Here is a 13,948-nt window from a genome sequence, read left to right as displayed (position 1 = left end):
CTCTCCGGCTCGCGGCAACTGGGAGCTCGATCCACTCATGTCTCTGCAATGGTCCGTCGCTGCAACGTTAATGTCGGTCCCTTTCTGGTTTCTGTCTTCTTTTATTTTAGTTTTTCTGCTTTAGGTGCTCTGTTTAGATTCATTTTCTGTATCTCTGCTACTTTGTTTCTGTGTTCTTCTGTAAAAAACTAAAACCTTGGTATAATAATTTTAACATTTTACCAAAAAAAAAAATGTTTACCATACGGATATGAGTCCATACTTTAGAGTCCATCTGAATATTTGGGAGAGGATCTATCCATGAGATGCACCTCTCACCCGAAGATTAAGTATGTGTCTTTAGTAGACCCGGATTTAACCATTTTTCATTAAAAAGAATTTTGGTATGTTTTTTGATTGATGGTATTTTTAAAAAATTACTTAACTTGCAATATTTCTAACAATTTTTCTTATATCAACGATAAAAAAAATTAAAAAAGTTTCAAAAAAAAAGTTACTGATTTAAAGTGTACAAACTTCTTTATGCACCGATTATTTTCACGTTATTACGATCATGACCAACAAATGGACCATAATAATTGGTAGAACAAAATTTTTAGGCTTTATTTAATTAAATTATTTCTTTATGGTCCGTGAAATTGAGAAGGATATCTATTGCCATTTTGACGGTAAATTAAAGAACCGTACAACGTATTTCCGCACCAATCATTCTACTGTTACATCATAATCAATGGGACCGTAAGCTTTATTTTCTTGAATAAATTCTATCGGGCCGATTCGGGCGGTTATAAAAAAATGTTTAATATCGCCATGTGACAAATAAGAAACGTTAACTAACCTTATCGCCAAGATGCCAATAAATATCGAACCATAGGCCACCCCTAATTATTGCAATTCACTCGCCTTCTCATCCATCTTCCCACTCAAGTACGCTCTCTCTCTTTCTCTCTCTCTCCTTCATTTTCGATTTCGAGTTTATAGGAAGAACTGACCATGAAAATACAGAGATTTTGGTGGCTAAGATTTCATCAAACAAAAACATTTGTGGCTTTGTTGATGTCAAATATTGTCCCAATGAAATTTATTATTTTAGTGAAAAAATTACTATTATTATTATATTTTTAATTTACTGTGCTTTTATATCATACTCTGTTTTTTTTTCTTCTGATGCCAACCAGTGGTACATTTTAATCCAGATATTAATTGCTCTCAGTATTTATTGCAAAAAAAATTTCTATCATTTTGTCCTTTTTGTGAAAGGGGTTATTTTCTATCATTTTTCACTTTAATCTAAAAAAATAAATTACTGTCATTATATAAATTTTATTTTGTTAAAATAACTAATAATATTACTAGTATGTTTAAATTTATTTTCAGAATTTTTTTTATCTATGATAAATAATTTAATGCTAATTGATCAATAATGACCCCATAAACAAATATTCTATATTCTAAATAGGAAGTTACTTTTTATTGGTTGTTCTATTCCGGTCTGGATAACCAGACCATCTCAAGTTTGAATAATAGAATAGGCGTTCGTCGTCAAGAAAAAAAAACAAATATTCTAAATCTGCCAATATGTGTACTATTTATTATTTGAGGTGATCCTTTCGGTCCTAGTGTCCAACGGAAAAGGTTAGAGTAATTGTGTTTAACTTTAATAGTATTTTAATTCTATTATAGATCTAGCGATGATGATCAAACTATCTTACTAATCATGGTTTGAGTAATTGTTTTCTTATTTTTTTTTTTTAAATTGTTTTCTTATTTTGAAAAGTATAAACTTCCTTTTTAGTAAATGTAATTTTTAACACATATAATTCTCAGGTGATATCTGACGGATCTTAACGGCCAAGATGTCTTGGGACGATGGAAAGCACACCAAGGTGAAGAACGTTCAGCTTACTTTTGATGACGTCATCAGATCCATCGAGGTGGAATACGTGGGAACTAACCTTAAGTCCCAGCGTCGTGGCACTGTCGGCACCAGATCAGACGGAGTTAGTAAAACAGTTTTAACATCTTAGCTTCAAGATTGTTTCACCACCTTATTAAACATTGTTTTTTTTTTTAAATGGCAGTTCACACTGAGCACGGACGAGTACATAACAAATGTGTCTGGTTACTACAAAACCACTTTTTCGGGAGACCTTATAACGGCGTTAACGTTTAAGACGAACAAGAAGACGTATGGGCCTTACGGAAACAAAACTCAGAACTACTTTTCTGCTGACGCACCAAGTGGTAGCCAAATCGCTGGGTTTCTTGGAACCAGCGGCAATGCTCTCAGCTCCCTCGACGTTCACTTTGCTCCCATCAAACCACAACCTGGAGGCCCTGGAACCGGCGGTGGCGGCAATGGGTCAAATCCTGTTGATCCCCCTGGAGCCGGCGGCGGCGGTACTGGAGCCGGCGGCGGTCCTGGAACAGGCGGCGGCGGTACTGGAACAGGCGGCGGCAGCGGTACTGGAGCTGGCGGCGGCGGTCCTGGAACAGGCGGCAGCGGTACTGAAACAGGCACCGGCAGCAGCGGTACTGGAACAGGCGCCGGCGGCAGTGGTACTGGAACAGGCTCCGGCCAAGACAGCTCAGAACCTGATGGATCAGGAAAGATAGGGCCGCTTGGTGGTGATAAGGGAAATGTATTCGACGATGTTGGTTTCGAAGGTGTGAAGAAAATAACCGTCGGAGCAGATCAATATAGTGTAACGTACATCAAGATCGAATACATAAAAGATGGAAAAGTCGTCGTCCGTGAGCATGGTACAGTTCGTGGGGAACTAAAAGAGGTAAAATAACTAAAAAAATATCTCTGTGCGACTTGATCAGTTAATATTATTATTAAACGTTTTGTTTCTAATGAAAAATAAAATACAGTTTTCTGTGGACTACCCGAACGACAATATCACAGCCGTTGGTGGAACCTTCAAACATGTTTACACCTATGATACAACACTCATCACATCGCTTTACTTCACAACCTCCAAAGGTTTTACCTCCCCATTATTTGGCATCGAGAGTGAAAAGAAGGGAACAGAATTCGAGTTCAAAGGTAAAAATGGAGGAAAGCTTCTAGGATTCCATGGACGTGGCGGCAATGCTATTGATGCTATTGGAGCTTACTTCGACACCGGTTCACGAGGAGGCAGTCCACAAACTGATGTCCCTGGGAAGAAAGGACCTCTTGGTGGTGAAAAAGGAGAAGAATTCAACGATGTTGGTTTCCAAGGTGTGAAGAAAATTACCGTTGGAGCCGATGAATACAGTGTAACTTACATCAAGATCGAATACGTGAAGGATGGAAAAGTCGAAACCCGTGAGCACGGGACAAGTCGTGGGGAACTAAAAGAGGTATTAAATGCGACTTTTTGTTACACTATATTCAATTGGTTCGTTACTAATATAGATTTGTTTCTAATAAACAGTTTTCAGTAAACTATCCTAACGATAGTATTACGGCCGTTAGTGGAACCTACAAACATATTTTCACCTATGATACGACTCTCATCACATCGCTTTACTTCACAACCTCCAAAGGATTTACCTCTCCGTTATTCGGCATCGACAGTGAGAAGAAGGGAACAGAATTCGAGTTCAAAGGTGAAAATGGTGGAAAACTTATTGGGTTCCATGGACGTGGTGGTAATGCCATTGATGCCATTGGAGCTTACTTTGACACCGGTTCACGAGATGGTGATGCAGGCAAGCCTAGTACCAACGATCCGAAACCTAAACCTGTTGATGTCCCTGGGAAGAAGGGACCGCTTGGTGGTGACAAGGGAAATGTATTCGACGATGTTGGTTTCGAAGGTGTGAAGAAAGTGACCGTGGGAGCAGATGACTATAGCATAACTTATATCAAGATCGAATACTTAAAGGACGGTAAAGTTGAGATCCTTGAGCACGGGACAGCTCGCGGGAAGCTAGAAGAGGTATAAAAATGACGTTTGATACCATATTCAATTGGTTTGGTATATATACTAATAACGTTTTGTTTATAATGGAAAAAATGAAATTACAGTTTTCGGTTGACTATCCAAACGATAGTATCACGGAAGTTGGTGGAAGCTACAAACATGTTTACAACTATGATACGACGCTCATCACATCGCTTTACTTCACAACCTCCAAAGGTTACACCTCTCCGTTCTTCGGTAAGAAGTATGATACGGCAACAGAGTTCGAGTTCAAAGGTGAAAATGGAGGCAAGCTTATTGGATTCCATGGACGTGGTGGGAATGCTATTGATGCCATCGGAGCTTACTTCGACACTGGCTCTAAACCTGGTGGCCCTGACGGCAGTGGAAGTGGATCCAGCAATGGTTCTAGTCCTCAAAAACTTGACGCACAAGGAGGAAAGGGCGGCAACCAATGGGACGACAGTGGTGATCACGATGGTGTGACTAAGATAGTTGTTGCATCTAGTCGAGTGATTGAGCAAATCAGGTTCGATTATGTCAAGAAGGGACAGACAAAGGAAGGACCGGCCCATGGTGTGAAAGGAGCTAGATCTTCCATCAAAACTGTAAGTATTATTATATGTTTATTTTTTTCCCGTCACGTTTTCTATAAAAATGTTCGCTAGAGATTACTGAATTTTTCATTACATTGCAGTTTGAGATAAGTCATCCCGACGAGTATCTCCTGTCCGTGAAAGGTTGGTCCAATTCATCCAACAAGATTGTCGGAATTGAGTTCATAACCAACACAAGGACTTCAGAATATTATGGGTTTGAAAAACTTCCCGGAGAAGAAGGTACAGATATTTTACTCGAAGTGAAAGACAAGAAGATTGTCGGCTTTCATGGGTTCGCAGACACTCATCTCAACTCTCTCGGAGCTTACTTCGCTCCTATCGCCTCAACTCCGTTGAAACCAAGCAAGAAGCTAACAGCAGTAGGTGGTGATGAAGGAGCTTCATGGGATGATGGTGCTTTCGACGGCGTTAAGAAAATACAAGTAGGACAGAACAATGATGGTGTATCTTTCGTGGCGGTCGAGTACGAGAATGGCTCTCAGAAAGTTGTTGGCGATGGTCATGGGAAACAATCGGCGCTTGGAGTTGAAACGGTAGCTTTCTCTCTTCATCTCTAAGTGTTATCTAAGTTCTATATATGTTTCTCAAGATTTGAATTCTTGAAACTTTCTTATCTTTATTTTTTTTTTTGTAGTTTGAGCTTACGGATGGTGAGTACATTACGTCTGTGGGTGTCTACTATGATAAAATCCATGCAGAGGGACGCGGTGTGACAGTGGTGACGTCTTTGGTATTCAAGACTAACAAGCTAGTATCACAACCATTTGGAATGACCGGTGGAGAATATGTTGAGCTTAAGGAAGAAGGTAACAAGATCGTTGGGTTCCATGGGAAAGCTAGCGATTGGGTTCATCAAATTGGAGTCTATGTTGCACCAGTCACCAAATGAAAAGCTTGTTGTGGGTTGGTTCTTTGATTTCCAAATATGAATAAAGTTATGTCAGAGGCCTACTGGTGGATTGAGGCCTCTTGATGGCTATGTTTTTCTGTTTGTGCTTGAGTGTGATGTTTGTGGAGTGTGATGTTTGTGTTGTCGCTTGTGGAATTTAATAAAAGGGGTTTTGCGTTTATTAGAATTTGATTATCATTAGCTTAGCTCATTACCATAGAGATTATTTTAATAAAAGGAGTTTTTGTTCATTAATCCTCAGATTTGTATTAATCAAAATTATGTCATAAAAATACTTTAGAAAACTTAAATTAGTATTTATATAATTTTCAATGTATTTCAAAATTCTTCAAAAATTATAAAATACCAAAATTTTTGATTTTGAAATATTTAAAATTTTATAATTATAGTTATTATTTAAATCAAAAAATTATAACTATAATATATAATTTTCATATAATATTTATACATGTAAAATTACGGGCAACCACCTAGTATACTCATAAAACATTAAACATGTATTATCAATCATAAACAGAGACGAACCTTCATTAGGTATCAACATATATTTCTAGGAAAATAACAACTAATTTACCACACTTAACTATTCCAAACATTTATTTTAAAGTAAAGATGGTATATCATTTGACCATGTTAGAAAATCAAGACAGATTCATTTTTTAAGAAACTCAAATTCAAAAAATATGTCTAATGAATAATGATTGAATATTTGAATCTGACATATTCTAATTCTATCATCTTTAGAAGGTTACAAAGACTCATAAAACATTTTTATCAAGAAAACTAACATCAAAAAACAAATACAGCACGATTCAATAGATTTTAAATAAATATCATAGAGGCAATGACATACACTAGTATCATACCAAATATATTTTTGATCATCGTGTTAGCATATTTACAGAGTATGAGACATAAATCTATAATGTCATAAATCTATGAGACATTCAAATTTAACAACAAAATTGCAAGAACATGATGCATAATGCAGAATGTATTGTAAAATGCAAAATGCAGAAGTGTATATGATATGATGCAGAATGTGCATACACCAACCGAAGTTTATGCATGATGTAAAATGTAAGACGCTCATACAACAATAAAAATAATTTATAAATTTACTAGAATGTCATAATTGCTCAAACATCCAAACTTAACTATAAGACTGCAAGACATGATGCATAATGCATTGCAAAATGCAAAATGGAAACGTGTATAAGGTGCATAATGCAGATGGCACATACAACCAAAAATTGATGCATAATGTAAAATGCAAGACGCTCTCATACAAAAACCAAAGTTCAATTATAAAAACTGCAAAGAGGAAATCGAAAGGATTAAATGGATAACCCTGCAGAGAGCAAATAAAAACTATAAACTACATGAGACTCAACTGATTACAAAGAGGTTTGAAAAGCATATACCTGTCGCAGAAGTCTGATACACTTGAAATCTCCCTCAGAATCTCTAACGATTTGAACACACCTTCTGAAGCACAAATCTGAGAAAATCAAAAAAAATAAAGTTAGTCTTTAAATCAAGTAGTATATGCCCCTTGCTTGCCTCTGTTCCTTCTCAGATCATGAATTATTATTTGTCTTCATGACATAAGTGGTACAATTAAGAGTCACATTTAATATGTTGTAGTATTTTGAAGTTTTGTTGGTCGTTCTCTTTTTTTCTTTCCATCCAACAAAAGCCCCACTTATAAGCCTTGTGGTAGAAAACGATTGATCCTTCCAACAAGCTGAAAGCTGAATACCTACCTACAAGGCTATATAACCTTTTGTCTTTAACAGATACTTGGGTAGTACAGTCAAGACTTGTTTTCAGTTTAAAATCTTAAAGACTTTCTTGTCGTTAAACTCCATCTCATTCAAGTAACTGAAATACACATCTGAGTCAAGCCGTGGGTAGTTCAAGTCTTTTGTCTTCAAGATCATAAGAGTCGTGTGGTGTTATTTGTCATTGTCTTTTGCCTATTATGTATCCATCCAACAACAAGTCTTTTAATCGATCCATTGTCTACTTTTGTAAGCCGTGGGTGTAGTAAGGTAAGCAATCTGTTTTCAGTTCTTAGGATTTTCTCAAACCCCTGTCGTTAAGCTCCATCTCACTCAAGTAGTAACTGAAAACAGATTTGAGTCAAGCCGAGTCTTTTGTCTTTTTAAACCATAAGAGTAGTGTGGGTGTCATTTGCCATGCTCAAATGACATATATTCTAAGCAGATCCGTTGTCTACTTCTTGTAAGCCGGGGGTGTAAGTACTTGCTTTCAAGAATCTGTTTTTAGTTCTTAGTCTTTGTCTTAAGACTTACTTAAACCGGCTGTGGGGCTGTCGTTAAGCTCCATCTCACATTCAAGTAACTGAAAAACATATTCGAGTCAAGCTGTGGGTAAGTAATTGTCTTTTAAGACCACAAGGGTCTCTTGCCATCATCCTCTAATGACTTGTTTTAAGAAGCTGGTTGTTAATCCAGTCTTGAAACTGCCCCATTGTCAATATCTTTCCGATCATGTTTCCATCCAACAAATCTTTTAAGATAAGCAATCTGTTTTCAGCTCTTAGTCTTTGTCTTGAGACTTTCTCGTGTCGTTAAACTCCATCTCATTCAGGAAACAGAATCGCGGCAAGCCGTGGGTAAGTAAATTCTTTTTTTTTTGTCTTTAAGACCACAGAGTCGTGTGGTTATTATTTGTCAATGAACTTGTCTTATGACATGTTCTAAGCAGCTGGTCGTTAATATTCCATCCAGTCTTAAAACTGCCCACACTGTCATTGTCTGTCATTGTATTTAATGTTTCCATCCAAAAGGTCTGTCTTTTCATCGATCCATTGCCTACTTTTATAAGCCGTGGGTGATACAGTCAAGAATCTGTTTTCAGTTTGTTAGACTTTAAAGACTTTATCAAACCGTTAAGTCTTTTATCAAGAGGGTTTCAGTTTGTAGTCTTTTTGTCCTTACGAGTTTCTCAAACCGAACCGAGTTGGTTCTCCGTTCTATCCGAAAACAGACTTTGAGTCAAGCCGTGGGTGAGTGAAGTCTTTAAGAACTACTGAGACGGTATGGACTGAAGACTTTCTCAAACTGTCAGAGCTGTGGAAACATTTCGTACAGTCTCTTGTCTTTAAGACTATTGAGTCGTGTGTTTTTGTTTGCCATCGTCCAATGAATTTCTCTTAGAATCGGACAAGCCTCCAAATCAAGAATCTGTTTTCAGTTTGAAGTCTTATTGTTTTTAAGACTTTCTGAAACAGTTGGGTCGCCCTTCTAACATCTGAATTTGAGCCAAGCCGTGGGTAATTAAGCAACGTCTCTTGTCTTTAAAACCTATAGAGACGTGTGGACTTTTAAGACTTCCTTAATCCGTCAAGCTGTGGGTCTTTAGTATAGTCTGTTGTCTTTAAGACTATTGAATCTGTTCTCAGTTTGTAGTCTTATTGTCTTTAAGACTTTCTAAAGCCGTTGGGTCTCCCTTTTAACCTCTGAAAACAGATTTTTGAGTCAAGCCGTGGGTAAGTAAGTAACGACTCTTGTCTTTAAGACCTATAGAGACAGTGTGGACTTTTAAGACTTTCTCAAACCGTCAAAGTTTTTTTAACCCAATTCTCTTTCTAATATCTGAAAACAGATTCTGTCCCATTGTCATTGAATCTGTCTAAAGACAAAGAATTTATAAGCCGTGGGTAGTAGTACACAATCAAGAATCTGTTTTTAGTTTGAAGTCTTATTGTCTTTAAGACTTTCTCAAACCGTAGGGTCTCCCTTCTAACATCTGAAAACAGATTTTTGAGTCAAGCCATGGGTAAGTAAAGTCTTTTAATCTTTAAAGACCATAGAGCCGTGTGGGTCTCTTATTTGCCATCCCCTAACATCTTTCCTGCACTACCAATCTCACTAAGGGATGGTCTTATAGAAGCAGCAACAGGACAATGTTCCCAAATTCAAGAATCTGTTTTCAGTTTGTAGTCTTATTGTCTTTAAGACTTTCTCAAACCGTAGGGTCTCCCCTCTGAAAACAGATTTTTGAGTCAAGCCGTGGGTAAGTAAAGTCTTTTAATCTTTAAAGACCATAGAGCCGTGTGGGTCTTATTTGCCATCCCCTAACATCTTTCCTGCACTACCAATGTTACTAGGGGATAGTCTTATAGAGGCAGCAACGGGACAATGTTCCCAATCAAGAATCTGTTTTCAGTTTGTAGTCTTATTGTCTTTAAGACTTTTTCAAACCATAGGGTCTCCCTTCTAACATCTGAAAACAGATTTTTGAGTCAAGCCGTGGGTAAGTAAAGTCTTTAAAGACCATAGAGCTGGGTGGGTCTTATTTGCCATCATCCCCTAACATCTTTCCTTATCACATACACTACCAATCTTACTAGGGGATGATGGTCTTATAGAGTCAACAACGGGACAATGTTCCCAAATAAAGAATCTGGTACAACACTATTAGATTAGTGTGTACCTATTGATCTTTTTGGGGTTTCAAGTGAAAAAACAAAAACATCAAAACAAAACCAAAAAAGAAAACAATGTTTGATTTGAAAATCCCCCAAGACATGTAACAAAGTATCTCAAAACGAAAACCTCGCTTCAAAACAAAACGGGAAAACAGAAAGAGGAATACAACGTAAACTCTAGCCAACGTAACCAGTCAAGATATGAATGAATGAAATAATTGGGAGCACAGAATTGAATCATACCTCTTTCCTCTTGGAAGAACCCCGCTTTCTCTTCTAATTCGAATAAAACCTAAAAAGCAGGATCCAAGGCCAGCATTTTAGTAGATCCAAGGCCAGCATTTTAGTAAAAATATCAAATCCAGAGACGCTGCTATAACGAGAAGGAAACCTAAAAAATTTCCATCAGGTTTCGACCCAACAAGCCCAAGAGTCTTGCATAAGTTAACAGGAATATAAAAGAAAAGTGAACTAGTTGGAAAATTAGAAGCGAAACAAAGACCAAAACAAGAAAAAAGAAAGAAAACAAAATAGATAAGACCAACATCTAAACTTGAACCTCAAAGGTTAGTTAGTTCATACCCGTTGTAGTATCAACTCCGCTTCCTTTCGACCTAACTGCTCATGTCTCATAGCATCAACAGCCTCTTGATACTTCTCATAAATTTTGGTCAGCTACAAAAACAAGAAAAACGATATATACACCACTAATAGAGTTGAGAAATTGATGAACTGGACTAGTATAGTAAGACTGAAACTCACACTCCATCCGTCACGTAGGAGTGATGCTGCCAGTGCCGTTCCTGACACACCAGCAGGAACCTTGGAAATTATTTCATGGCTTTCCTCTATCATGTTGCTGGTCCCAGAAACGTCAACCCCTCTGGAATAAAGGATTTTCAAAAGATACATGTAAGGATCGTATCGTTCCATGAGCACAACGGCAATCAAAAACCATACTTCACAACCACTATAAGCTAATTCATGAATTAAATAAACACTCTAAATTCGCTACTGTAAACATTCTAGAAACAGCGCGGAAGTCATAAAACTTGTGGCCCTTATATTGTGGTCAAAAGACAGACATGTTGGTAGGAAAGGATCACTGGTGGAAACTATAAAATCTGTATTTGAAGTGCATATCTTAAAGCAACCAACATTACTAATCCATACGTGTACTTGTTTTTAACTCAATTTGATAAAGCATATATAGCAAACAAGTAACCTTAAAAAGCAATTATACCCAGTTTTTGCGTGGCTGTACAAAGGCCTGACAAAATGAACATTTCTTGTTCGCAGAAGAGTCATACCTTGTGAAACTGCTGAAAGGTACAAGCGTTAGTTCATCTGTTTTCCGAGTTTTCTCAATTTCTGCTTCATACTTCTCAATTTTGGACTAAGCAACAACTAGGTAGATCTGTAACATGTCTTTGAAAACTCACAGTGAGAAGCTCAGCACTGTATTGCTCTTCAGTCGTAGTTGCTGCATCTTTGCACGAGCTGAGTTCCTTTCAAAATGAAGAAAAACAAGTAAATATTAAGATACAATGAAGACAAGTGCTACAAAGAGGACAAGTGCTTTATGACATGCATACCTCTTGCAATGAAGTAATCTTCGTTTCGAGCTCTCTCAATCTTTCCTTATGCCAATTCAACGAACCAGAGCACTCAATATAATTCTTCTCAACCTGACAGAGTAAGACACGACACTCAAAGTAACTATCAACTGTATTTCAGAAAAGAAAAAGAACAGAAGCATTAGAATAAGCTCCCTAAATGCAAAATCGCGAAATAATTTACACGAAAATTAGAAACCCTAAAATAAACTAAAGACGACGAGCGAGCGAGAAACTAAAACCAGTCGTCGGATTGTTTTCAATCTAACGAGACAAAAGAAACTCCGATCAAGATCAATACAATAAATAAACCGATTAGAAGCCCTAGAAACCAAATCAAAAATCAAAAATCTCACGGGCAACTTAGAAATCTTGATACAAATTCACGATTTACAGCGATTGAAACCACTTACATACAATCTGAGAACGTCAAGGACTTTGGAGACGACGATTGATAAGAAGACTATTCAAAGAAAATAGAAGAGGAGAGAGCCAATACCAACAAAAAAAAAACGTTTGATCGAGTGGGGGTGGGTTATGTAGAGTCTGCTTCGATCGAGAACACGCGTTTCTCCTAACGGTTATATTTTAATTTTGAGTCGGTTTATTTTGCAATCGAACCGGTCCTAAATTCTTAAGAGTCACATGTCTGATCTTGTTACATTAGTACTTACGGTTACATGCAAACCAATGTAATTTGATCAACGGGAGGATCGGTCCTAGTTTTAAAATTTTTATTTAACTAAAAGTATATAACTAATTTATATAATTTTATATGATATGTTTGTAAATATAAAATATAGAATATATTATAGAGTAATTAGATAAATATCAAAACAAATGGTGTTAAATTAGATTGTAATTAGATCATAACTAATGTGATTTATAAATAAAATCGTTTAAATTTGACTATCTTGAAAATCAGATTTTGGTATTAAATTAGATCACTGAATTTGATAAATTTAACTGGTTTCAAAATTAGATTCAATTTTAACACAATCTGAAATCGGATAATATTTTACCAGCTGATCAGACTCGTTTTAGAACACTAACAAGATTTTGATATGTGCTTCGAAAACACGGATTTTTCGAATATAAACAAATTTTAATCTGAATAAGTATTTTGAATTTGTTATATATTTATGTTATAAAATCGTATTACATTGAAAAAGTGAATGTTTTAAAAACTATATAATTTATTTATAATTTATTAATTATTTTATTAATTTTTTTGTATATATACTCTTATGTAACTATTTTTAGGTTTGGAAAAAATTTTATGACTTTCTTTTAACGCCGGATGATTAAGCTATTATAAACCGAGAAATATTACAGATAATTCTACAAACGACAATTCTACATGTTTTATGAGGATTCCCATGTGACTGCATTACCTGAATCGCCCTATGAATCAATGCTTGACCGGTATTCCTTACGTGAGACGGGAATTCCGGATAGATAAATCCCAAGCTAGGAATCCTACTGTGGTTTCTAAGAACGGCTAAACAAAGGTGTAGGAGATGATCACTGAGGTAGAAGGATCAACTCGAAAACCAGAGTTCGTATGATGCGCGAAGTTCTTTGTATGAACTTAGCAAGTAATTTGAGAGATAAGCAATAGGTTTTAAGAAAGCTTCATTGATTGATTGTGTGAATATAAAAGTGTCCTTAGGCTACATATATATAGCAAACGAAGAGGAGGTTTAACTATTATGAAAAGGAAAATAAGATATAAAACTAAGTATGAAAAGGAAAACTAGAAATATGGAAAGCTTAGTAATGGAGAAACCGACATTGTGAGTTTCCTGTCACAATACTCCCTCCTTCAGAACATTCTTGGCCTCAAGGATGGAAGTCTGGATACTTGGCAATGAAGTCCTGATAGAACTCCCAAGTAGCATGTTGAGGTATATACCCTTTCCATTGAACCAATATTTTCGTGACAGCTTTGTTATGCCAGTTCATAGTTTGGATTGGATCTATCTATCCATGCTTCTCAGTATCGGTTCTTATGCAAGACAATCACCCAATTTGCTACATTAGTAGAGCCTTGGGTCCTCGCCATCAAAACCTGGCTCTATTACCACTGAGACGGGAATTCCGGATAGATAAATCCCAAGCTAGGAATCCTACTGTGGTTTCTAAGAACGGCTAAACAAAGGTGTAGGAGATGATCACTGAGGTAGAAGGATTAACTCGAAAACCAGAGTTCGTATGATGCGAAGTTCTTTGTATGAACTTAGCAAGTAACTTGAGAGATAAGCAATAGGTTTTAAGAAAGCTTTATTGATTGATTGTGTGAATATAAAAGTGCCCTTAGGCTACATGTATATAGCAAACCAAGAGGAGGTTTAACTATTGTGAAAAGGAAAATAAGATATAAAACTAAGTATGAAAAGGAAAACTAGAAATATGGAAAGCTTAGT

General features: G+C 36.5%; 1 protein-coding gene and 1 long non-coding RNA gene across 3 annotated transcripts; one reads left to right on the top strand and one right to left on the bottom strand.

Moving 5' to 3' along the window:
- Window positions 1-790: 790 nt before the first annotated feature.
- On the top strand, window positions 791-5,607 carry LOC108861352 (myrosinase-binding protein 2). Its single transcript, XM_018635195.2, has 8 exons — window positions 791-927; window positions 1,828-2,000; window positions 2,082-2,789; window positions 2,878-3,351; window positions 3,426-3,932; window positions 4,022-4,525; window positions 4,615-5,070; window positions 5,172-5,607. Exons 2-8 carry the CDS (start codon window positions 1,857-1,859, stop codon window positions 5,424-5,426), a joined length of 3,048 nt encoding a protein of 1,015 aa, XP_018490697.2. The 5' UTR covers window positions 791-927; window positions 1,828-1,856; the 3' UTR covers window positions 5,427-5,607.
- On the bottom strand, window positions 5,373-12,063 carry LOC130496514 (uncharacterized). 2 transcript variants are annotated; one of them, XR_008935673.1, is made up of 7 exons: window positions 11,936-12,063; window positions 11,502-11,594; window positions 11,217-11,414; window positions 10,669-10,789; window positions 10,489-10,581; window positions 10,150-10,198; window positions 5,373-6,948 (listed from the first exon to the last, which is right to left on the bottom strand). It is a non-coding gene; the product is annotated as an uncharacterized LOC130496514 (long non-coding RNA). The 2 variants fall into 2 exon arrangements; XR_008935671.1 differs by lacking the exon at window positions 5,373-6,948 and having other exon boundaries at window positions 9,150-10,198.
- Window positions 12,064-13,948: the final 1,885 nt, after the last annotated feature.

Source organism: Raphanus sativus, chromosome 1, assembly GCF_000801105.2.
Source record: "Raphanus sativus cultivar WK10039 chromosome 1, ASM80110v3, whole genome shotgun sequence".
Lineage (NCBI taxonomy): Eukaryota > Viridiplantae > Streptophyta > Magnoliopsida > Brassicales > Brassicaceae > Raphanus > Raphanus sativus.
This window is presented reverse-complemented; position numbering and strand designations above follow the sequence as displayed.

Excerpts from the sequence above, each read along its gene's own strand:
- LOC108861352 (XM_018635195.2), top strand. The coding sequence starts at position 1,857 with ATGTCTTGGGACGATGGAAAGCACACCAAGGTGAAGAACGTTCAGCTT. Across the intron at positions 2,790-2,877 it reads TTCGTGGGGAACTAAAAGAG|TTTTCTGTGGACTACCCGAA; the intron begins GTAAAATAACTA and ends AATAAAATACAG. Across the intron at positions 3,933-4,021 it reads CTCGCGGGAAGCTAGAAGAG|TTTTCGGTTGACTATCCAAA; the intron begins GTATAAAAATGA and ends ATGAAATTACAG.